Source organism: Myotis lucifugus, unplaced genomic scaffold (genome assembly GCF_000147115.1).
Source record: "Myotis lucifugus unplaced genomic scaffold, Myoluc2.0 scaffold_12, whole genome shotgun sequence".
NCBI lineage: Eukaryota > Metazoa > Chordata > Mammalia > Chiroptera > Vespertilionidae > Myotis > Myotis lucifugus.
In genome coordinates this window covers 8470149-8497051 of record NW_005871060.1, presented here as the reverse complement: position 1 = coordinate 8497051, position 26903 = coordinate 8470149, and the positions used below count along the sequence as shown (strand labels likewise).

General features: G+C 36.3%; 1 protein-coding gene across 1 annotated transcript; it reads right to left on the bottom strand.

Annotated features, from left to right (window-relative positions):
- Positions 1-13448: 13448 nt before the first annotated feature.
- IBSP (integrin binding sialoprotein) lies at positions 13449-26586 on the bottom strand. The gene is made up of 8 exons (XM_023750294.1): positions 26520-26586; positions 24096-24163; positions 23952-24002; positions 23782-23859; positions 22962-22964; positions 19293-19355; positions 14623-14781; positions 13449-14065 (listed from the first exon to the last, which is right to left on the bottom strand). The coding sequence occupies exons 2-8, from the start codon at positions 24147-24149 to the stop codon at positions 13544-13546; spliced, it is 930 nt and encodes a 309-aa protein (XP_023606062.1). The 5' UTR covers positions 24150-24163; positions 26520-26586; the 3' UTR covers positions 13449-13543.
- Between the last annotated feature and the right edge of the window lie 317 nt (positions 26587-26903).

Here is a 26903-nt window from a genome sequence, read left to right as displayed (position 1 = left end):
CTTTGAGAATCTCTGTAAAAAGACAATATATTTTACCTTAAAGCATTGCCAATTACAAACTGCAGTTCTAAGAAGTAATGTAATACAAAAGTATATTCAAACACCCTTCCCCTAGAAGTCCTTTTTTAATTAAAAAACAACAAACTAGGTATAATTTACTTATACCCAAGTGTGGATACTTTAATGAAAGTGCTTTTATATGTCTAATTATTCCATGTGAAAATGAAAATTGTCCAATATTATGTTTTTTATTTTTTAATCCTCACCTGAGGGTATTTTTCCATTGATTTTTATAAAGTGGAAGAGAGAGGGAAAGACAGAAAGAAATATTGATGTGAGAGAAGCACATCGATTGGTTGCTTCCTGCATGAGCCCCAACCAGGGCCTGGTTTGGGGAGGAGCCTGCAACCAAGGTACATGCCCTTGACCAGAATTGAACCCAAGACGCTTCGGTCCGCAGACTGACGCTTTATCCACTGAGCCAAACCGGCTAGGGGTGTCCAATATTAGTAAGGCAATGAAGTCATTCAAATAAATGAATTTTATCGACTTATTTATTTGCTCTATTGTCAGCCTAAACTTTTTCCCTTTGTCTTTAGAGAGAGATCATTTAATTTATTTACTTATATAATTCATAATAACATTAAGTTTAGTATAGCAGCTTATAACATACTCTTTAAATGATTTGCGAGGGTAGCAGGCTCCATGGTGGGGAATATAATTTTGTCTGCTACCAGACTGGTTCCCCAATATATGTTCTTATATTCATTAGCAATGAATCTGATCTAGTATCCATCCCTGGGCTGGAGAGTGAAACAAACGATGTAATATTTATATTGATACTAACATATATTAATACTAAAATGAGCCAAGCATTATTCTAAAAATTTTACACTTATTCAATTAATAAAGTCCCATAATATCCCTATGAGTTAGGTGGCATTACTATTCCTGTTTTATGTTAGGAAATAGACACAGAAAGTCAAGTAACTTGTCCCAGAATTCCCAAGCATTAAGGGGCAGAACTGGGATTAATAACTGGCAATGTAACCAGAGAGCCAGGATTCTTAATCAAAACTTTATGCCACTTGGAATGTTTTCATTCTTTTATTTATTATAGAGAAATCTATATGTAGTTGATTTAAAGGCAAATAATATTTGATATTGGGCTCAACAAAATTATGTTTAAAACATTAACATTTAATGGACCAGAATGACAAATCTCAGTAAAAAGGTGGGTAGAGGGGATGGGAAGCGATTAACCAAAGAACATACATGCATATATGCATAACCCATGGACACAGTAGTATGAGAAGGCTTGGGGTGGGGTGGGACCTGGGTGAAGGGGGCAAAGGGGGGAAATGAGGGACATCTGTAATACTGTCAACAATAAATTAAAAAAAAAACATTATCATTTAGCTATGGATAAAGGTACATGTTTATCCTTCAGTAAATATACTAAAAGGATCTAGTTAGTTCACTGAAGTCAAGTGGCCATTAGATTGAAAATAAAAGTCAACATAGCATTGAGTTACTAATCTGTTGATTTTAATAAACATTAAGTATTTTACTAAGTACCACACAGACATATAACAACCAATATGAGAATAAAAAATGTATACCACTCTTTGAGAATACTTGAGGAAAAGCACTTTTAATGGGAAAAAATAATCTAAATACTGTTGTAATCTTCAAACATTTCAGGGTTAAAAACACCTTTTATTTGAAGAAATACATATAACTATTAAATATATTCTAAAATTCTAGGCTATTCTCTTCAAAATTAATGTAATTTTAAGAACCTTATTTCTATCTGTAATGTAGCCATCCAAGCATTTTACAGATCAGGACAATACAAGTCACTTATTAAACGACTTAATGCTGAGAAATATCAGTCCAGATGATACCGGCACAGACGAAGTTGGAAAGTATGAATAAGATCACATTATCTTTATCCTGGTTTATAAGTGAAGGGGGAGAGTAGTATTAGAGTCGTTGAGTTATTGTGGATCTTGATAATGCTGACAGTTAAATCAAAGAAGAAATTGCCATCAGTTTTAGCTGTTAATTTCTAGAGCTTGGTAATGTACTTTCTATTGTATAAAACAAAGCACTAAATATTACACAGTTGTGCTCAATAGAGAATACCTTCAATTTGCATTTAGTTTCAAAAGTCATCTCTCTACCTGGTTGGCATGCATCCTGAAAATGTAAACAATTGTATTATAAAGCTATCAAGAAAGCCAAATTACCTGGTATCGTTTAGCTTCAGAATACCTGGCTTCTTCAGGATTAGCAGTTTCTGGCATTTTGCTGAAATTTAAAGTTTGTTAGAGTTCCCAATGGCCAATCAGCATGGGCTCACTTAGCACTAGCAAAAACAATTTGTTACCAGTGCCCACAGATAACCATAGGGGGCAAAGTAATTTTAATCTAAAAATGTTTTTGCGGTGGAAAGCTGCTATCAAATGTTCCAGAAAGTGGAATAAACAGAAAATATAAATACCTCAGTTTGGTATATCATGTTGTCAGATCATTAAAATTGATTTCAAAACTATTGATTAAGACTGACTGAATAATTAACAAGTTTAAAAATGGAAAACATTTTAGCAATCATTTTATGTAGAAAGTTTATAATTTCAATTTTGTCTGAATTAAATTCAGTAACACTTAAGAAAAATGTTGAGTGCCTGTTGTGTGCCAGCCATTGGGGAAACAGCAGTGAACAAAACAGAAAAAAAAAATCCCTGTCTTCATAGAGTTTATAATCTGATGGGGAGACAGATAATACACAGAATAAATAAGTAAAAGTAAGTTATGTAGTGACACAGACTTAGTCTAAGAAGAAAAAGCATTGCAGGAAGGGGGTGGGGACACTAGGGTAACATTTTAGATAGGGAATCCTGGGAAGGGCTCATTGAGAGGTGACTTTTGAGTAAAGACCTGGAGACATATGACTATCTAAGGGAAGAGCATTCTAGGTAGAAGGAAGAGGAAGAAGAGGGCCCAGAGGCAAGAGCCTGCTCGCTTCTTTCAGAAACAGAGAAGAGGTCAGCTTGGCTGAAGGGACTGACAAAGAGAATAACAGGAAATGAGGTCAGAAAGGCATCAGGTGGCAGGTGATAAAGGGCCTATGGGTCATGGCAAGGCTTTGGTAGGAGAAGGCAGCCCTTGGAGGTTTGGGGCAGAGGAGTGACTGAGGGAGCAAATGAGGTAGGAATAGGCAGAGACCGGCTGGGAAGCTCTTTGGGTAATATGAGGAAGAGCTGATGGGACGTGAACCAGAGTGGCAGCAGAAGGGGTGGGGAGAAGTGGTTATGTTCTGAATGTATTTTGAAAGTAAAGGCAATAGAATTTGGTGATGCATGAGATGTGGGTCGTGAGAGAAAGTCAAGAGTGAAGGATGATACCAAGTTTTTTGTTTTGAGCAACTGGAAGGATGAAGCTGCCTTTTATTGATATGGGGGAAACTGCAGAAAAAGTGGTTTGGGAGAAATATTGACAGCTTGGGTTTGACTATGAATGTTATAAAGTGGTCAGTTGAGGATACTGACTTTCTGAGTAGGTGGACACAGTATACCATATAGGAATATGCTTTTCTAGGACAATTGCCTGCTCTTCTGTTTTGCCCAATCTGGTTGTCAAAATCATAATTGCAATAGTTCAAGGGGTTCCAGTCAGTCTAAAAATATTATAATACCTTGAGGGGTAACTTATATTAGGAATCTGTGGGAAACATCAATAAAAGGTAACAAGTGTTCTTTATGGCATACCAAGTGATGAGAACTACCTATAAACACGATTTTAACAGACCATAAATGATATCTAATGAGAGTTAATTATAAACTCCCAATTCCTCCTAACTTCCTGTTTAGACAAAGAGAAAGAAATGAAACAAACAAATAGCCCTTGGGTAGCTGTAGCTGAGAGAATGGTGTCTTTTCTAGCTCAGGCTAATCCCTGTTTTAGCTTCATCTAAATTCTGAAGCTCCTCTTCTGATCAGCTGGAGCTGGTTTTTAAAACACTTGCTGGGACTAAAATTTGAGCTATTGAGCTAGGGCCACTGTTGACTCTCAGTCATTTACCATGGATTTTGGGGTATTTAAACATTGTCATTGACAATGGAAACCTTTAACTTAATTATATTTAGAATCAAACTTGCCTGAGTTCTAGTACTAACTTGCTGGGTCACTTGCTTAAGCAACTAAACTGAGCTTCTGTAAGCCTCAAGTTTGCCATCTGAAAACAGGGGGAGCATAGTAATAAGCTAAATTTTCATTGAGTGGTTACTCCGGTCCAAGCATTATTTTAAATGTGGTACATTGCCCTAACCAGTTTGGCTCAGTGGCCAGAGCATTGGCCTGCTGACTGAAGGGTCCTGGGTTCAGTTTTGGTCCAGGTCACATTCCTGGGTTATAGGCTCAATCCCCAGTAGGAGGCATGCACTCCTGACTTAAATGGCAGCCGATCAATGATTCTCTATCATCATTGATGTATTTATCTCTCTCTCCCTCTCCGAAATCAATAAATATATAACTATATAATAAAAGCCTAAGCAACCATTATCACGGAACGACCAGAATGACTGGTTGCTATGATGCACACTGACCACCAGGAGGCAGACGTTCGCCACAGGAGCTGCCCCCTGGTGGTCAGTGCGCTCCCACAGGGGGAGCACCGTTCAGCCAGAAGCCAGGCTCATGGCTGGCGAGTGCAGCAGTGGTGGCGGGAGCCTCTCCTGCCTCCACAGCAGTGCTAAGGAGCAGCAAGCCAAGCACTAAGGAGCAGTGAGCAGGTGGGCGGTCAGGAATGAGGGGTCCCAGACTGTGAGAGGGCACAGGCTAGGCTGAGGGATCACCCCCCAGTGCACAAATTTTGTGCACCAGGCCTCTAGTATATATTTAAAAAGAGTAAACTATAACTGTCTTTAATAAATACATAAGGTGCATTAACTCATTAATGTTTACAAGAGCTCTATACTGCAGGTGCTGCTATTATCACCCCGATTTTAGTGATGAGGCATAAAGCAGTAAAGTGACTTGCTTAGGGTCACATATCTAGCATGTATAAAATGCCATAATTTGTAATCAGGCAATCTGACTCTGAAGTGAGGTTTGAAAACCACGACACAATACTGTCTCAGAAAGTCAGCATAAACATTAAATGAACAAATGTTTACATGGTGCTTAGTCCAGCACCTAATTCTAAATTAAATGATAAATAAATAATAGCTATCCATCCCACCCATCTATCATTAAATGATAATCTGGTATTCAGATGACATCCTTCTGTGTCTCTTTCTGTCCTCTGTTTTCCCACCAGGTCTTCTACGACTTACTTGATAAGGGAAAAAAACAATGCAGTAGTGAAAAATATAATAGAGTTCACGTTTAAGAGCTATTGCTCTAGACATCATAAATATTAATGACCAGAATTTCAGCAAAGTGCAAAGGATTTGGGTAACGCAGAAAGAGACTACCAAGGAAATGGAAAGAAAAAAGACAAGAAAGAGTGCTCAGTGAACCATAAGACTGAACAGAAAAAATAGAGCTATCTAAACAGTAGCCAGATGTGAATACCACAAAAATGCTCATTTTCACATTCCATTAAGGCAAAGAATAATTCAGGAATTCCTATAACAATTAGCAAGTTATGCAGTGTTTTATGGTTGTACATTGTTCTGTAATATTAACTTTATACTTTTGAGTGATCCAGAGAAACTAGACCCCTGGAATGTGCCTCATACATGGTACAGCCTTGGAAAATGTTTGTTGACTTTTTCACTGATATTATTTTATAGTTTCAATAGTTTAGATATTGCTTTTCCTTTGTTTTTTCTTTTCCCTAAAGAAGTTTAGTGTGTATGAAAGAGATTTCCCCTTCATTTAAGTCAGGGGTGGGGAACGTCTGGCCTGCAGGCCCTATAAGGCCCTCGAAATCATTTGGTCTGGTCCAGCCAAGGTATTGGGGGTGAGTTAATTAAATGTTTGACCAAATATAGCAGGTTAATTTTTAAGTTGATAATTTTGTATGGCCTGAGAATGATGTTATAAATATCCAAATGGCCCCTGGCACAAAAAAGGTTCCCCAGTCCTGATAAGTCATGGGAAAGCATCTAGTTCAATCTAGATTAAGCTGTGTTCTATGGGAGAAAATTTTAAGAGAAAAAAGTTGATGTAGCTACTAGTCCTACCAAGGAGTAAATGGCAGTAGCTAAATATATATGCTCTAAAGCTAAAATGAATTCAAAGCTAAAAAAAATAATTCAACTTGAGCCTTAAATTTAGAACCTACAATTGGCAACACACACACACACACACACACACACACACACACACACACACACAGCAAAACCAAACCCTATTCTGACTGGAAGGTTACAGAGAAGAAACTCGAGGGAAGAAAACCTGAGAATGACCATTTGTTAAAGTTCTGTGAAGGTGAGGTGTCAACCCTGTGGTAGCTGACATCTTGGGTTGAGCTTGCACTTCAAAAACTCAGCATAAATTTTCTCAAGTTTTTGTGCAGTTTTGCTGTACATTTCTTAGGAACCAATAAGCAAAGATAAAGATCAGGGTTCTATAAAAAAAAGGTTATTTATCCTCACACCATCTCAATTTAACTAGAAAATAAAACAAAACTAGGAAGCAATACAAAAGGGCAAGAAATGGACACTGGAACTTTCTCTGGTTCTTGGTTCATGGTTCAGGTACAGACATCTCCACCGATGGTGGTCTAGCCCTGCTTTCCTCAGGCTGCCACATGGAGTCGCTCCTCCAAGAGATCTTTGATAAAAGCAGTTCATGGAACATGTTTCATTCTGTGGTGGCTTTTTCATTTCTTACTCTTAACTCAAGGGAGAACAATCATTTAAAATATAACTAACTAGCAAGCTGCAATACAAGTTTCAGCTAATAAACCCTCATCCAGGAGTAAGGACTTGTTTTTTGTTTTCTTTTCTTTTCCCGTCTATTTCTGGAACCTCCCATCCAAATCCTCTATATTTCATTATACTAGGCCCAGTTGCTTTGATTTACATTTTTTTAAAACTTAACATTGAAAGCAATCTTTTAATCCTCTTTTCCAACTTATTCTTAACACTATTAGATAACACTTTTCTCTGTATCATCTTAGGCAGGTAGACATAAACACATTCTATATATATTTTCATGTGTTTTGACATAAAATAACTATCTTGTAATTTACATACACAGCAAATATACAGCATTTCCCCTTCTGAACCAGGGGAGGAATCATTACAGTGTTGTGAGCGGAGAAGAGGGGCCATTGTTGAACAGTCTCCACTTTCCCATAAAGACCCTTAAAGCTTTGTCAAGGCTTCAGGCATTTCCCAGAAGTATTTATTCCCCACTGATCCCAGAGTGGGGTGTGCTGGGAGTCTCGCCCTGTTTTTAGCAGTAGGAAATGTTTCTGTTTTAAATATGTTCATTCATAAGTATCAATATTCATTCTCAGTTTTTAAAAGGTCATTTTTTTTCTAAAACATCACTTACAACCAACTTTCTCATCTACCCCAAAATTACTTTTATTTTTAGGGTGGTTTTTTTTTCCTCTCTCAATATTTGGGAATTTCAACAGAAGTACATAAAAATTCCAGCCAGATACGGAACCACGGAGGGTCATGGAACAGCGTGAAGCTAGCTGTGTTCTTTTCTCTAGGCCATTTGTTTACTTGTTCCGCTATTACTAGCAAAGAAAAGACACGTCAATGTAATTTTATTTTATTTTTATATTAGAATGATGTCTTATTACACCTTAAAATGTAACTCAGAGGATGTAGTTAAAATGTAATTATGAAGCAACCCTTTCCTTCAGGACATGATGACATTGCTGGAAGTGGCTACAAAACTTTGTTGTGTGACCTCAAGGGGGAAATATCTCTCATTCTCAAAATAGTCTTTTTCTGAGGCAGCGCTTTGTCTTTCGGAACCAAGACTCTTCTTAGGATACAAAATGTGACTACATTTGCCAGCTAGTTATTGCTGATGTTTTCCTACCAGATTGGATCATATTTAGTCTTCTAAGTTTTTAACTTCATGTTTATCTGCATTGTTATTTTATTTTAGCTCTTCTCTCATGATTTTCTTAATTCTCATGAACTAAGATTTTCTCTATGCTTGTCAGTTACTGTTCCAGTTATCTATTGCTATGTAATCAACTACCACAAAACTTAGTGGTTTACGGCACCAATTTGCCTGGCTGGCATAGCTCAGTGGTTGAGAGCCGAACCATGAACCAGGAGGTCATGGTTAGATCCTGGTCAGGGCACATGCCCAGGTTGCAGGCTTGATCCCCAGTGGGGGACATGCATGAGGCAGCCAATCAATTATTCTCTCTCATCATTGATGTTCCTATCACTCCCTCCCTCTCTGAAATCAATACAAAATATTATATTTTAAAAACACATCAATTTATTGTTATTTCTCAAGGTTTTATGGGTTGACTTGGGTCAGCTGCAAGGTCCTCACTCAGAATCTCTCATTTCAGACAGTCAGAGAGGGGCAGGTGTAAAAGTTACATCAAGACTTGACCAGGTTGCACATCCAAGATGGCACCTTGGTGCTTCTTCATGTGCTATCTCTCTTCAGCAGAATAGGCTGGACTTCCTACATGATGGCTTAAGACCTAACATACTCGGTGGGTTAAAAACTCATTAACTGGATTTGTTGGGCTAAGAATAAAAGTTTTCATGCAAATTATATTTGTTATACTCTGTCCTTTCTCAGGAGGCCTCTTCCTTTCTGAGGCCCTTTGTCTATTCAGGCCTCAATGGGTTAAATGATGATTACCCATATTATTGAGGGCAATCAACTTTACTGCGGTCCACTATTCAAATGCTAATCTTATCCAGAAATGCTCTCACAGACACATCCTGAAATAATGTTTAATTTGGGCACCCCTCGGCCCAGTCAAGTTGACTCAGAATTTATTATCACAATACTAGATTTGATGATAACCCATTCTACACAGAATAAGTAATGGTTTATGTTGTGCAGTCTTTACATAACTATCCCACAGCTAGAATCAAGATCAAGCTTTCTCTCAGCTGACTAAATGTTGAGACTTACCTGATAATATCTTTCCATAAAAGTTCAAAAGATAATTAGTATAGTGAAGAAGATATTCTCAAATATTACTTATCAAAGATAATACTTTGATGTATTTAGGCCCAGGAACTATAGGGAGCATTTTATCAAGTATTTTCAAAAAAGAGATAACTCACCGATTACTGTATTAAACACCAGATATTTTACTAATTTTTAAAGAGTTTAAAACAAAGGACCAAGTTTCAAGTTGGAAGAAAAGAAGAGAAAGATAATGAGTTCACTGATCCTTTGTTTATATCCTAAGTGTTTAAACAGCTAAAATTTTAATCAGTTCTTCATAGTAATGACTTTAGTCAATCATCTAAATAAGGAAGGATTCAGCAAACTATAGTCTGTGGGCCAAATCTGACTCATCATTTGTTTTTGAAAATAAAGTTTTATTGGAACACAGCCAAGCCAATTTGTTTGCATACTATCTATGGCTGCTTTTGTTACAATGACAGATTTGAGTAGTTGTGACAGAAACCGTATGGCCTACAAAACCAAAAATATTTACTATCTTATCCTTCACAGAAAAAGTTTGCTGACTTTTGCTCTGCAGAGAAAGTTTGATTACCTCTGACTAAAATAGTGAAGTTTGAATTTGTATTGTAAAAAGAGATAAGACAAGTTGTGTACAAATTGATGGAGGTCTTACTTTGTTGGACCCTGGGTGTTGTGAAACGCAAGGGGGAAATATCCTGAGAAAGAACAGAATATAATAGAATGTAATTTGCATGGGAACTTTCAGTCTTAGACCAACAAATCAAGTTAATGAGTTTTTAACCCACTAAGTATTTTCAAAATCTAAGGGCAGAAAATATTTACAAATATTTGCATTTGCTGAAACAAAACATCCAAGTGATTGCTTCATTGTTTCCTTTTAATTAATATTGATTCTTTTTCTAAGTGAGACTAATATTTCTTGATATTGGATTATCCTTTTCAAAAGAGTATTTATTTTTCTACTCTTCTCTCACTTTAATTATTTCTCATCATTCAGAATGATTCACTTTGCCTAGAGATGGATTGTGTTTTATTTTGTTTTGTTTTATAAGTGAAATCCAAATGGAAAGAAAGTCAACTTTTGGTTTTTTGGTTCTGAAATAGGCCCTTGGAGCTCTCAATAGATGCAATCATTTTGAAAGACAAAGCTTTAGCTTTTCAAGGCGAAAAATTTGTAAAGAATGAAACCTATGGTCTCTAAGTAAAGAGAAGAAAGGGTGGTAGGACATTCACAGGGTTAGCCATGAAAGAAGCAGGGTATAGAATTTATGTCACCTAATAAATTGAAAGGGTGGAAGGGGAGTTATTCATTGTTTCCCATAGATAAAATATGCACACACCCCAGGTTACTATCTGGGGAGGATATTGATTGAGGCATCATGTTGAAGGAAATAAGAGGGACTTGAAATGAGGGAACAGGGCCTAGGATGACCACAGGGAGAGGGACAGAGTCATCTCTGAGAAGCAGCTGCCCCGTGGTCATGCTGACACTTACAGACATCCACCCCACCGTGAGGCCTGTGCTGAGAAGCCTCTCAGCACACTGTTGCCTGGCAAGGGCCTGCATGCCTGCCATGGCTCAACTCAGAGAAGTAATCCTCTTTATGCCTTAAGACCTTTTTTTTTTCTTATGCCAACTCCCCTGTGTGGCCAGCCTCCTTTAGAATGGCCCAGGACCCTCATAAGCCTCCCAAATTTTGGGATCTGGAAGAGGCATGTAGGGGAGGAGCTCTGCTGCACTTCCTGACAACCTGACCTGTTTCCAGATAGACACATGGGCAAGGACTGAGTGTGCTCCTTCCCAAGTCTTGGCAAAGTGCTTTGTGATTCCATCTGGAGCAAGAAAGGATAAGCAGCCTGATGAAGAGATGCTATGAGCATAGCTTACTTCATTCTTAATCTTTCCTCCATTAAAAAGAGCCATTTGATTCACTCTCAGGAGAAGGATTATCTTGGAAGAATAAAAGTGTTCTTTTTTCTTTTCAAATATTTTGAATTCTCATCAAATTTCTTCCAAATAGGTCATCAATGGGGGAATACAGAAAATAGAGCTTTAGTAGGGAAAGTCAAAGAGAACTTGAAGCAAGAGACCAGCAAGCCTAGCTAGCTAGGATGACAGAAGGAGGCTAAGACTCTAATATGTGATCCTAAGTAGGATAAATATTTCAAGAGGGGGGCTTCCATACAGAAGATTTTGCAGGTATGATTGAAAGAACTACTGAAAGAGGCATTGGTGTGGCCAGGAATTGTGTTAAATCATAGCTCTCACCAGTCCACCCCTTTGTCTTCATCTAAGAACTTTATGTTGCTTTCATCTAGGGGCCCTTGGGTAGTTGGTTGTCTACAGACGCCAACATCTGACTGCCTACTCATGCTGCCATCTGGGGGGAGGCCAGGAATCTTCCCTCTGCTGGCTGGCATTGCCTACTCTAAAAAATACTTTGCCACAGTTCTCTTAACAAACCCCACTAGTCTAAAGGAGACACCTAGATGCTTGGAGCAATGTTGGAGAATAGTTATCATTCTGCACTTAGGGATGGAAGTGAGCTTGCTCAAATCCCTGAGGGAGGATAATGGTTACCCACATTACATGAGTCAAAAGCAAAGGAAGAAACCATGAGGGAAAGATGAACCAATTTTGCTATATAAAAATGAATAACTTTGGGGTATTAATAAATAAATAAACTTCACAGATAACTTCTTTGTGCCTGATAGAGTTTTGCAAGAATTGAATAAATTAGCAATAAAGGAAATTATTGTAATAATTGGGAAAGTTTGAATATAGATTGTATATTAGAAAATATTACATCTTGCAAAAGAGAACAGTATTGTGATTATGTATATGAATCCCTTATTCTTACACCAAATTTTAAAGTATTTAGGGTGAAGAGTCATAATGTTATGATATCTAAAATCATTCTAGTCATTTGGAAAAGAAGTATATACACATATGTATATGAAGACAGACATGCAGAAATAGACAGAAAGAGATAACATAAATATTGCAAAGTGTTAACCCTTGGTAGATCTAGGTGAAAGGTGTAATGAAAGTGCTCATGTACTAGTCTTCCAACTTTTCTGAAAGCTTTGTATTTTTCAAAATAAAAAGTGAGAAGACAATGAATTGATGCATGTAATGCTTTACAACTGTTTGTTATCAGATGGAAATCACTTTGAGGATAGGATTCTTTGTTTTCATATACTCAATGTCTAAACATTGTCCTGCTCCATAGTCAATGCTCAAAGCAACTTATACATGACTAAATAATAAGATGAATAAATTTTTGTCTTCTTGCTTCTTACCACTATTTACTTTCCTTTACTACTCCCATTAGAAATTTGTTTTTAGGGTTAGATTAAAGCATAAATTACAGTTAAGGGTTTGCATATCAGCTCTGTGTGTGTATGTGTGGTGTGTGTGTGTGTAAGTGTTTTATATGCTACCCTACTCCCTACCACACCTTAAAGCAAATTAAATAGGAGTAGGGTTGCCAGATATAACACAGAACATTCTATTAAGTTTGGATTTCAGGCAACAGTGAATCATTTAGTATAAGTATGGTCCAAATAGTTCACAAAGGCCAAATATTCCATGGAACATACTTATACTAAAAATTATTCATTGTTTACCTGCAACTCAATTTTTAAAAGGCATCATATTTTTTATTTGTTAAATATGGTATCCCTAATAAAAGCCATTTATTCCCCCTGATGTATATGGCTGACCCTGCCCACAAGCATGTAAAAATCTTAGATAAGTTGATTTATCTATAAGAAAATGTTTATAGTTTTTCTGAATTTTCAATATAGTGGAAATAAGCTTTTATCCTTTTAGCTGAATTGTTCCCCTTCTTGCCTCACATTGTTTTCATTCCTAATCTCTCACTTTTCTTCATATAACACATTTGAAGGATTGCATTTTTATTTGTGATAAAACCCATAATAGAATATACATACAGGTCACATAAAAATACATGAGGATGATAATTAAACTATACAGTGTTGGATAGGTAGTATGATTAAAGAATTACACATTTATTGTATACAGTGTCACTAATGTCAATGAGTTTCTTCTTAGAAGCACTTCTTGCACAAAAAGTATGTTTTAGCAGTAATAGAGAGAACACGTTAAAAATACTACTTATAGAACAACTACAACTTCAAAACATTCAATTGAACTCGATCTCATGGATTTGTTTACCACTTGACAAATGACCCTGATTTACAATGACCTCTCAATAACATACCAGGGGAAAGCAGCAGGAAGCCCATCACTTGCAGAAGCAATTACAGAAAATCACTTTGGAACAGTAGCACCGTTCCACATTATTATATGCACATGTGTTACATTGCACCTTCCTGAGTTGAACATTGAAAACTGTAGCCATATGAAACACCAAAATGGATGAATTCATCCCAGCCTGGGCCTTCACTGGTGGTAGTAGTAATTTTGACCATCATAGCTATCATAGCCACGCCCTTTATAGTAGCTGTACTCATCCTCATAGGCTCGGTAATTGTCCCCTCGAGGTTCCGCATTCTCATTTTCATAGACTTCATATCCATTGTCATATTCATTGGTGCCTGTTTGTTCATACTCCCCCTCATATTCAGTGGTAGTGGTTCCCCCCTGTGGTGGTGGGGTGGTCCCATAGACCTCCTGTGGTGGAGTGGTGGGTTCAAACCCGCCATTGTCCTGCTCTCCAGCCACTGTGGTTCCTTCTGCAGTTTCTTCTTCCCCTTCTTCTTCTTCTTCTTCTCCATTGTCTCCGCCACTGCTGCCATTGCCATTTTCTACGTCTGTGCTGTTGGTGCTAGTGCCATTTACGCCTTGCCCATTTTCATCCACTTCTGCTTCGTTTTCTTCATTTTCATTTTCTTCCTCTTCCTCTTCCTCTTCTTCTTCTTCACTTTCCTCCTTTTTTGTAGCCTTCTTTCCTACATCTCCAGCCTGGAAGGGAAAATTTGAAAGAATCCAAATCTAGGCATGAAAAGTTGTAAAAAAGGCCATCACTTCATTCAACACAGATTGTATTGACAGCCTTGTTCTAGATGTAATTCTGAATTGAAGCCAATTTAACTTACAAAAGGATTGGTGGGGACTTCAAAAATTCAGAATTAGGACCTTTGTCTCTGGGTTTTGAAGGAGAAAAATGTACTTGATAAATGAGCTGTCTCTGTGGGAGATGCTTTCTATAGCTTTGCTACTCGCTTTCTGTCTTGAATCCTGTTCCCTGAAATGTAATGGCATCTCTCAAGACCTGTAATCCATTGCTAAGATGCTTGTCCTTAATCTTCTGTTATAATGTACAAGTCATTGTAATATCATGGGAAGAGAACTTGCATGGAAAAAGATCTTTCCTTATTTGTAAACCAGAAAATTGTATCTGCTCTTACTTTCTCAGTGAGTTAAAAAGACAATACAGAATTCTCTGTATATAGTGTCAGGATAACCTTAGGCTTCAGTGGAGGAATGAGGTCATATTTAACATTGGGGTAAATTATTACCTTCTTGGGAAGTTGGATGGCAGCTAGGCCTACATTTCCCGTTCCAGGCGTGGTCTCCTCCCCATAGCCAGGTGTCGTGGCAGAAAGGGTGGAGTTCTCAGCCTCGGATTCTTCATCTTCATTAGACTCTTCATTGTTTGCTTCTTCATTTGAATTCTCCTGGTAGAAATGTCCAGAGCAAAAAAAGTTATTTTAGCCAGAAGATAACTCGAGATTTGTTGGAGTCATGGACCACTGTTGGGAAAAAAAGTTTTGTATCGCTCAGCCAGCTCATCACCCATGTTGATAATTCTGCTTCCTCTTATGCCATTTGCACTTCTAACTTTTTATAACTCAACTCAAAGTTACCACATACTATGTATCTCACTATGGTGTGTTTTAGATATTTTTACATTCTATTTAATTAATTCATAAATATTTGTATAAAAATTTCAGCATATCTTTCTATACGGTATCACAACATACAGGATTTAGGTTCTTAAAGTCTCACAATTAAAGTCTTTTTCATTAACGGAAGTAATATAATTTCAGTTGATTCATTTTAAGTTGATTAAAAATGTTTGATTTAAATAATTAAAATTTAAAAAATCTTATTAGCAACTACTACAACATGGTGGTAAATTAATTCTTATACTATCTGACAAATTAGCTGAGAACTTTATACCTGTTTTTCTTTTGTTCTTTATAGCAGCACTGAATATATTTTATTGATTTTTTACAGAGAGGAAGGGAGAGGGACAGAGAGTTAGAAACATCAATGAGAGAGAAACATCGATCAGCTGGCTCCTGCACACTCCCCACTGGGGATGTGCCCGCAACCAAGGTACATGCCCTTGACCGGAATCGAACCCGGGACCCTTGAGTCCGCATCTGACAAATTAGCTGAGAACTTTATACCTGTTTTTCTTTTGTTCTTTATAGCAGCACTGTAAGGTAGGATTATTACTCTTTTGAGAAAAATAAATTGAGCTCAGAAAAGCTAAAAACTTGCTTAAGTTCTCACAGTAAGTGATGAAACTATATCTTTCTAACTCAAAAAGCTGAGCCTTTGAAGTTTTTGATGATGGTTAGAATTTATCTGAGTTGTCCACATGACACCTAGCATATATTTTTCAAAAGAGAATTTTTTATATAAACCAACTCCTTTCAAACAAATTGATAGCATGTCTTATTTATTACCGAAAGAAGTGAATGCATGTCATTAGTTTTCAAGATTATTAAAAGAAAAAGGATATATTTAATTCAAAATCTATCTGCCAATATGTAAGCCAGTTCTGTGCCATATGCAGTATTCAAAAGATGTCAGGAATTTGACATGCAATCAGTTTTTCTGTGCAATGAGGAAACTAGACACTCCAAGAAACCCTAGTAATATGTTATGCTCTGCATGAATATGTTTTTTAAAAATTACCTCTCCTCAAATGAATGCTTATTATAATCTCTTAACATTTTAGTCTTTTTCCTTTACTCCATGTTGTTATGCAACTGTTTGTTACTTGAGTTAATTTCACAAAGTATTTCATAGCTAATATTAAAAATCAGGAATTCATTTCTATAGAATTTATTTACTTTAAGTCCTGGAAAATTGGATTTATTTTAATGTATTTTTAAAGATACTGTGATATTAGGATTACTTTAACTAAAAATATAGGGATCCTATATTTTAAGACTTGAAAAACACACAAACAAATCTCAGATTTAGTCTGCCTTATTATTAAAAAAGAATATGTTTGTTCAGCAGGTGTGGCTCAGCGGTTGAGCATTGACCCAGGAACCAAGAGATCTTAGTTCAATTCCCGGTCAGGGCACATTCTCAGGTAGGGGCCATGTAGGAGGCAGCCCATCAATGATTCTCTCATCATTGATGTTTTTATCTGTCTCCCTTCCTCTCTCTAAAATCAATAAAAATATATTTAAATATAAAAATAAATATGTTTGCTTCAGAAAATTTATAAATTCCACTGTCTCAGTGAACTCTTGGGAATACTAGAGTCAACCCCAAAACAGTCTCCAAGCTAATTGTGTTAAATAGCCCACAAACACCATACTGTTTATTTTTTCATGTTTACATTTTAGTCCAACAAATGAAATATTTCAGGTGTGAAGGAGGGATGATCCTTAGAGTATGAAGATATACAAGTTGGGTCCTGTACCCTCATTTCACAGGTGAAAAATCTGAGGTCCAATGGAATAAATGACTCATATGAGGTCAATAGACAGCAGTTAATTAGTGGCAGGGTCATGAATATAGGCCCAAACTCCAAATTTATAGACATTTACATTTTCTCCTACAACCCCCTTTCTTTTCCTAGATATTTTATTTGAGGATGTCCTGCTGCAATAAGTTAAAAAGGAAAATAGGCCAGTCTGTTTATTAGCAGTAACTTGTACTTTAAAAAGTATTATTAACCCACTAGAATGCTAAAATGACTGAAAGAAAAAGTGTTGGTGAGAACCCTCCTACTGACAGTGGGAGTTCACGTTGGTACACCTGCCTTGGAAAGCTGTTTAGTTGAATCTACTCAGGTTAAACATGCATAGCCTTTTGATTTAGGAATTTCACTTCCAGGTAAATTGGCCACCAGAAATGAATGCATATGTTCACCAGAGAGAATGCTAGAATGTTCATAGAAACTACCCAAATGCCCATAAACAGAAGAATAATATATTGTGGTACATTAACATAATGAAATACTAACAATGAGAGTGAATAATTTACAACTATAGAACAATATGAGTCAGTCTCTGAAATTGAAAGTAGAACAGACCACACATGAAAGAGTATATGCTGTGTGATTCCATATATGCATACAATACACAGAAAGGTAAAAAAATCTGTTAGGAGTCAAACTAGCAGTTGCCTTGGTGGGGGCTGGTTAATGAATGGAATGGAGCCCAAAGCATGTGCTGCTTTTTGATATGAGTGCCAGTTACACTTGTGTGTTCAGTTTCTGAAATTTCAGCAATCTGCATACTCATGATCATTGTGTTAAGTGTATTGTATTTTAACAGAGGTTTTGTAGTTATTGATACTGGATCGTTTAGAAGTGGAAAAAATATATGTTTACCAAATAGAAAATATGCCTACACACCTACTCATGTGAATATAATTCTTGGAGACTGTGTTTAGTCTGAATTGCCAATGAACTTGTAGGGAAGAAATGGGGGCAAAGTGCTTGTAGAATCTCTTTAGAATGGAAGACTCCAAGTTTTTTTCATCCACTTTTCAATTATCACTTTTAGTAAATGATCTTTGGAGCATTTATTCCTCTGAAGGTTCAAAACCAAACCACCAAAAATTACTGGGCACCATATATGTATAAGAAATGGTGCTACTCAGGACAAGGAGATGCAGAAAAGATTACTGCACTATTTCTCCCTAAAGAGGAATGAAACCTATGGTCTCTAAGTTCCCTGGGTCATAGGTAGTTTAAAGATAATTTCTTGGAGGATCATATATGTTCAGTGGTTATTGGAAAAATTTTGAGTGTGTGTGATTGCATCTGAGTCGTAAAGGCGTCCTATTCTTCCTCCATCCCCAACCACCATTACAACAAGTGAAGAGCCTTGGGAAATCTAGCTGGCAGAGCAATTTTACAATCACTGTACAGTGAACAGCTGTAGTTAAGTGGATTATCCTAGCTTAGTTCTTATGTACAATTACTATGTTCGATACAGGCAGAAATTTGTGGGATTTAGTAGGTGGCATTTTTCCTGGTACTGGCTTGATATTCTTGTTAAGGCCTTCCTTTAAGCTAGTAGGGTAAATTATTGTACTGGAAATGTTAATTTTACAGTTTAAAAAATTAAACTAATTATTTGTCATTTTTAAAGTCCCTGCACTGTTTTGTTTTCAAAATTAACAGACATTTATTCATGATCCATTTTTTACTGTCATTGTCCATTCATAAATAGCACCTATGAATACCTAAACTTAGAAGGTTCCCAAACCAGTGGATTGCTATAATTGATAACCCAGAAAAATGTACCTAATTAGTACATATCCTTGGGTAAGAGCGTCAATTATAAACATGTTAGCACAATTTCCAAGAAATATAGATGAATTTTAGCCATGACTACACTGATTTTTAGTACGATATATGAAGACATTTTTACATCTTGAGTATTTGCATTTCTGTAAAAACATGAATTTTGTCATTAATCAAAAAAGACATGAAATTCCTATTATAAAGAACAATGCTACTTTGGTGGGTCAAGAAAGGCTGATGAATCACAATAACACTGTAGTATAGAGGATATAAGATTAGTTTTCAAATACTACTCACTTAGTAAATTAAGTTTAGTCATTAAAATAAGCATTTCACTGAGTTTAGAACTATTATACACTTGTATTTTACCATCATGTTCTATCCACTTAAATATAAATAACACTTCCTTTCCTTTTTATCAGAATTCAGACTTCTTCCACTTAAAATGGGGGCACTTTCAGTTTTGTGTACAGGTCACTTTAACCCCAAACGGCAATAGTTTTAAACAGGTCATTTTAGTTTATTCTAATTTAAGTAACATTTTACTTGTCCAAAATAGAAGACTGTGGGCAGTTGGTAAGCTGGCAATGCTGTTTGCTGAGTCCCTACTACAGTAAACTAGTTTCCTATTTGTTTTTGTGCTGCCTGGTTTGTTAGAAAAAAACTGCAGAAATTTCTTACCTCTTCCCCTTCCTCCTCTTCTGAGCTATCACCGTCTCCATTTTCTTCAGATGAGTCACTGTTCTAAAAAAATGTACACATGAATTCATACACATGTGCTTATATATGTAGATTTACGTTTATTTATTTAGAATAGTTCTCGTGCAAATGTGAAAAAGATAGGAGGAGATTGGGCACAAATAAAATGAGGTTAGAGAGGAAAAGGTATTTTACAATGATCAAGATATGCATGAGATATTCCATTTTTACCCTCAAAGCACAGACAATCTGTTAAAAACACTTTGTACGTAAAAACTAGAGCAATGAATCACAAAATTTCTTAGCTCTAAGAGACCAAGAGGATTATCTGGTCCAATTTCTTTTTTTTTACAAAGAAGGAATCTGAAGCCCAGAATGGTCGTGACATCAACCAGTTCAAGGCAAATCTTGGGCTAGGCGTGGATCACATTATTTTCTTTTCTTTATAAATAAAACAAATTATGAATAAAATGATGATTAGGTTTATTATACTAGTAAAATGATTCTCTTAAGTAATTCGTTTTCCTGGTGAGTTTAAATTAGAATTTGACTTGAAATTAAATTTGCATATAATTTTTATTATCTTTCTATCTAAAACTAATACATAAAATTGTAATATATACTAGTATACAGGGATGGGCAAAAGTAGGTTTATAGTTGTAATATAAAAAATAACATAATAATAAATAAATAATAATTTAAGAATAATCTCTCTTGCATACTCACAGCTGTAAACCTACTTTGGCCACCCTGTATATTGAAAGTTATGTAAGAGAAAAATTAATTCATTTATGAGATTTTAGAGTACCATCCCTCTAAAGAGCTCAATATTGAATGAGAATAAATTTAACCAAGGAATCTGGTATACAAATATAATTATAAATTAATGAGCTTTGCTACTTTTTACAGGAAAATGCAAATCTAAACTTTTGCTTTCAGAGCCTTTCAAACAGTTGAGGAGATTCTTCATCTTTCTCCCAGTTTTAATTTAATTGAATTTTCCTTCTTTCTGTGCCACAACTTTTAATGGCAGCAGGTATACAAATGGATACCCAACTTATGATTCTGTCATTTTCTACTTTGCAAATGTTAATTTTGATTCTGACTCAGTTAAATTCCATGGGCCTTAGATAATATAGCTGCAGAAGAACCTCCAGGTTAGAAATCAGATTTTAGGAAACAGTCCGGATCCAATCCTACTCAGGGCCATCCTGCTGGGCTTATTCCTCAGGTGGCCACACCTTCCACCCAAGAAAAGGGAATGCTTGTCCCCTTTAGCCAAGAATAACCTTGGGTGGAAAAGAGAATAATTAGACCTGCTCTTCCACTGCCATGACCTTAATGGTTGTTCTTTTCCCAGCCCAGAGAGTAAATAAAGAAAGATATTATATTTGAACTACTTTTATTTGTTAGTTAAATTATATGGAGAGGACAGCATATTTTGCTTCAGTGGGAGTGTTTCATTATTTTCCAAACTTTCTCATGTCTAGCTTTCTTCCTACCCCAACCACATCCTCTTCAATTAATATCTACAGTGAGAACAATTGTAAAATTGAATGTAATGCCTTGAAGCCTGGGCTTTTCCTTCATTTCCTATCTTTCATTTATTCCTATTATAATTTGTCACTAAATCCTATGGATTTTCCAAAAGTGTATATATATATTAACCATTACCCCTTCTAACTTCTATCACTCCATCTATTCAATTCCCAAGTATACATTTCAGGCATTGTACTGAGAATGAGGGTCATAACAAGAGATGAGGTTGGAAATATGGACAGTTTCTCTGTATTGAGCACTGTGATAGCTGAGATGAGTTCAATATCCTATATAATAAAAGCCTAATATGCTGTGTCCAGTTGTCCAGTCATCCATTCAACCAATCAAAACATAATATGCTAATGATATGCTAAGGCTGCTCAACCACTCATTATGACGTGCACTGACCACCAGGGGGCAGACAGTCTACCAGTTGACCAGTCACTATGACATACACTGACCACCAAAGGGCAGATGCTCTAACTGGTAGGTTAGCTTGCTGCTGGGGTCCGGCCAATCAGACTGAGGGAGACCGGCAGGACACGCCCTGGAGCCCTCCCACAGTCCCTCCCCAGCTGGCCAACCCCACGCGTCCCTCCCCAGCCCCATCATACTCCCGTGGGGTCCCTAGGCCTGGGCTGTGACCTCTCGCAATCCGGGACCCCTCAGGGGATGTCGGAGAGCCAATTTTGGCCTGATCTTGCTCAAGGCAGGAGCTGCCCTCTGGCGGTCAGTGTGCTCCCAAAGGGGGAGTGCTGCTCAACCAGAAGCCAGGCTCATGGCTGGCGACTGCAGCAGCAGTGGCAGGAGCCTCTCCTGCCTCTGTGGCAGAGCTAAGGATGTCCAACTGTGGGGAGTAGGCCTAAGCTGTCAGTCGGACATCCCCTGAGGGCTCCTGGACTGTGAGAAGGCGCAGGCCGAGCTGAGGGACCCCCTGCCCCGAGTGCACAAATTTCATGCACTGAGCCCCTAGTGAGAAATATAAGATAATGTTCCTGCCCTCAAAAAGTTCATGTACTAATCAATTATCAATTGAATCATAAAAATCATAAAAAAGCAATTTCTTCAATTAAAAATGCTCAAGATGTGACCTTATTTATACTTTCATGTCTATAGCACACCAATAGATAAGTTATGGTAGACTGTTAATAGCTTTGCATTCACTATAGCATATTTCATACAAGTTGGTATTTTAGAAATAATTATATATAAATAGATTTGTTTAAATAAAACACAAATTTCAAAGTCAATACAGCTGAATCCATTTTTGAGTGACAATCTGGGCAGTAAATAATAGACTTAAGAGAATAAATAATAAAGAGCAATGAAAAATACACAAGTAGACATAAGACAAAAGTCTTGAAAGTCAAACTGCAAAATAAAAGAGTATATCATAAATACTATGTAAGAGTGTTAAATGGGGAGATATATTTTATTGGATTCTTTTTTAAAAAACAACTATCTTACTTTCATATTCTTAATTAGTTGAGATGGACCAATTTGCAGATAACTTGTGGAAATTTTGTATATTAAAGATATACTTAGAGTCTGTCAATGGAAAAGAAAACTTTTCCTAATATCATTTCAGTATAGATATTTTAATTGGACCACATATATAAATTTCTAGGTGTGAATATCTTTTTAAGTACCTGATATTTTAGAAAGTTGAGGAGCTACTCAGAAAGTTGAATTTATTATCATTTCTGTTTTATTTAAGAAAGAAAACGAAGTAAACTTTCAAATGAACAATGTTTATTTATGGGCTTGAGGTAAACCAAAGAATGGAAGACAATTCTGAAAACCCACAGCTGTTGTATCATTTGTGTTCATATTTCTTTGGCCACACACATTCCCCATAATTATTATGGTGCTAGAAATACTTTAAAATGATCATTTCCTATCACTGTATGAGTTAGAGATGGGTTGGCCCAACATATGGGAGAATGCTGTGCCAAGCCACTGTGCTCAGGCATTCTTTTCAGTATCTTGACTGCTTTTAGTGTCTCAGGAGTCCTGAGTCAAATGGTGCATAATTGGTACCCTCAACCCCAAACTGTATGGGAATAAAAATAGTGCAATTCTGGTTTGTTGTGTATTTAAAATCAACACCACACCCTCCAGTTTTCAAAGGCCCTCTTCACAGGTAACCCAATAAAAATGGAAACGTTTATTTTTAGTTTGGCTATTTTTCTTTTTGTTTTCAAGAATGTTTTGTTTTTCTCATAAGCATGCTGGTTTACTTCATGAATTTCTCTCTTTCCTCTGGTGTTCTTGAGTCATTATAATAATTATGCTCCAATGTGACCTACACAGGTCAAAGGTTCAAAAAATCCTCAGCAATCAACATTGATTATCAAAAATTTCTTTTTAAATTGTCTCTACTGTTTATAAAGTCCATTTTTTCTACCAATTAAAGGTTTCTAAAATTGTTGGATGTAAAACAACTGTATGACGATATTGAATCAACTATAACATGATGATTAATGGCCTTGTCATTGACTTAATTATCAACAACTGATGAAATCGTCCACTTTTGTCAGTGAGTTAGCCAAAATACCTGAATTCAATATGTCAAGGTATTTGCTTTTATTTTATTCTAGACTGGACCCGAATGATTTTACTCTGTTTGGTATATCTTTGCTTTAAAAGAGAACTAAGGATAAATTTTATTTTATTATGTTAAAAACAAACTTTTTGTATTAAGTGATCTTTCTGGCTGAATTTCAGTGAGAGTTTAATTCAGTGTTTCATAGTTAAATTTGACACAAGACACTGGGGGGTAGGGGAGGCCAGGGGAAGGTCAAGGGGGAAAATAAAAAGGAGATATATGTACTACTCCTTGTAATATTTTAAGCAATAAAACAAAATTTTAAAAAAATTGATTCTCTTTCAATTGAAATGGGTAAAAAGAAAAATTAGTTTTTATACTTACCTGAACTGGAAATCGTTTTAGAGGAGGATAAAAGTAGGCGTGCTTATAAAGATAATACCGTGGTCTGTACTTAAAAACCTGCATAAACAAAATAAATATATATTCATGTTTAATGTGCAAATACATCCAGAGTAAGTGTCAGGCCAAGGAAGTATGCTAAAATTAATTACCCCATTTTCTTCAGAATCCTCTAATTTGGCTCTTCGGTGAAAATTTTTCATCTGTTTTAAAAATATTTAATTATTACATATTCTTTCATTGACATAAAAAAGATAAAAATGGAAATAAATATAGGTTTTTAATAAAGAACTTACTGAGAAAGCACAGGCCATTCCCAAAATGCTGAGCAAAATTAAAGCAGTCTTCATTTTGGTGATTGCTTCTGGAATTAATGAAGTGGTAAAGTTAATAAATATTAAAAATAAAAGTGCAATTTTTTTTGCTCATACTAGATGATGAAATATTTAATTTGTTTTTATTTCTCCCCAATTATAGTTTTGAGTAATTATGACCAAATTTCTGCTTTTGTTTAAAATTTGTTCCTTTTATTTAAGGGATAGAAGACTGACTGTACCCACCTGTTTAAATAACCTTGAGTCCCATATTTGGTCTTAACCTATCTACTATGATGTGTCCCTAGAAGACCATCTCTTCACTTCAAAGGGTATGAATGCTTAGCATACGTCACACTGGGGCTGGGAGGCCTCTTAATATCACTGACATAGGATTATTAGCTAAGTGAATTGAATTGTTAGTGTGGTTATGGGATCTGTTTCTTTTCTTTATAATTAAAAACAAAGCAAAAATTGAATACATTGAAATGATTGTTTTCATGCCAATGATTCTACAGGTGTTTCCAACTTCTATGTAGCTTTTGAACTAAAATGGCATTTGTAAAATTGAGACGAGGCACCATTTTCCTATGAATATTTTAGAATACTCGGTATCTTTGTGTGTGTGTGTGGAGTGATCCATAATATGTGAAATACTATTCTCATAGCATGTTGCACCAACAGCCATGTCTCAGGATGTTGCTGTGGGAAGAGTTCATCAGAGTGTCACCTTAAAATACCAGGGGCAAATTTCCTTAAATTAGGTTTTTCTCCAGCTCCATTTAAGCTTTCCGTCACTAGTAGGGGAGTCTGTCATGGGGTAGGTCAGGGGTTTTCTGGGGTCAGGGAAGAACTGAAGATGCCACTCTCAGAGTGGGAGTAGTTCCTGAACAGTCTTGGGGTTTGTAGCCATGCAAAGATTTCAGTTCCACATGGAATCCTCATAAGTAAAGGGGAGAGAATTAGTGAAATCCTACCTTAATTGAATTGTATTTGATAAAATCCAGTTTAATAGAGGCTGTATAAACTAGCTGACAGCCACCCACTTGCACTGACATACACGTTTAACCGTGAGTGCTTTCTCAGTCAGAGTGACAGCTTTGCTACCTTCTAGAAGCAATATGTAATGGTGATGGCAATTTCCCTATAAGCACACTTGGAAAAGTTACATTTAAAATGTGTAAAACCCATGTATATACTATACCATGGAGGTTGATTTGCATTTTGACACCATTCACAAGATTTATTGCATCCGTTCTGGGTATCTCACGCTAAAAGTAAACATTACATCAGGGAAGGTTTGAGGCCTGAAGGAGCTTGTTGGGTCCTAAGCCACATTCTATTTGTGGCAGAGTGGGTCTTTGATTTTGATGCCGACACATTTCCTCACAGTCTTCCTACTTTAGGAAAAGTTCTTGGTGGTCACACTGGATAAAGAGATCTTGCCCCTGAAGGGGGTTCATCTGTTTAAGAAGCTTTCATTGTCCTTGGGGTGCTCTGAATAATACTTTGAACTTTGCCAGCTATAATCCAGCCCCCCTACCTCCACCCCCACACCCCCCAAAAAAACAGAAAGATTGTTGTTCTGTAGCTTTATGAAAAAGAGTTGGGATAGTAATAATATCTTAAAGAGATAAAAAGTTAAATACATAGGACTGTAGAAAGAGTTTTTATTAAGTAAATTTCTTAGAACAAACCATAAAGATAACTAGATGAAAACATAGCAGGGGCAATATGAAAAGAACTGAGATATTCAGGTAGGCAACAATTGGCTGCCTACATAAATCTCATTTTATTTACTTTGTGATTCAGCAAAAGCAAAGACCTCTATATTGACCATAATAACCCAGACAACAATTTAAATATTCTTAAAGGATAGTTTTGTGACTCTGATTACAAGTTTTTGTTGGGAAAAGTACGATAAACCACCAATATCATCTATTTCTCTAGTACTAAATATTTTTCCATGCTGATTTCAGAGCTATAGGATGGTAACACTTTGAAACTGAATGTATAATGTATTGAAAAGATTTTATATAATGGAAATGCTGATTAGGCATAACTTATGGAGTGATCTGCATACAACAAGGCAGATTTGCAAATGCAAAATAGAATTCACTCAGGTTGTCTTGACTGTCTCAGAATGAGGAAATAAACAGTTATCTATGAGATGCAGAGATAGAAAGCAGGAAGCATACTTGTCTAGTTAATAAGCTCAGTCTTTTGGGGGGGAAATCTAAAGTCTGAGGTACTAATTTAATGGTAAACAAGTATAAAATTACATAGTCATTCTCTACAGTTCAATAATATCAACATTTAAATAAAAAAATTTAAAGCCAAGTCCAGAAATGTAAAACATGGACTGTTTGATTTTTAAGATAACGAAGCTGTCATATTAAATCTTACCCGTTTGCAGTCCTGGAATGAAGAGACAGGCTCACAGGAGTGAGTGGCACAGATTGAGTATTTCCTCTGTCCTCTCACTCACTCATTCACTTGCCCTTGCTGGCTATAAACTCTCCTTTGCCTTCCAACAGCCAATCACTGTCACGGTCAAGGTGATGTCAGAATGTGGATTCTCACCAGAAAACCCCCAAACATCAACACTTTTTCAAGACACAGGCTCAGTTGAATAAACATGAAACATAGTTCTAGTGCCAAGAAGTTTGCATTGTGGAATTTAATTGAAGGGTTAGATGAAGATGAATAGTTTGCTTTCTGAATATATATAATATACTGGATTTGAATTAAAATAGCAAAACATTTAACCATTTAAAAATGTCATAATTA

What these genes read in the sequence shown, in the direction of transcription:
- IBSP (XM_023750294.1), bottom strand. Translation starts at nt 24,149, where the DNA reads ATGAAGACTGCTTTAATTTTGCTCAGCATTTTGGGAATGGCCTGTGCT. An exon ending in AGGATTCTGAAGAAAATGGG is followed by an intron (nt 23,860 to 23,951) that starts GTAATTAATTTT and finishes TTGTTTATGCAG; the next exon opens with GTTTTTAAGTACAGACCACG. An exon ending in AAGAGGAGGAAGGGGAAGAG is followed by an intron (nt 14,782 to 19,292) that starts GTAAGAAATTTC and finishes CATTTCTACCAG; the next exon opens with GAGAATTCAAATGAAGAAGC.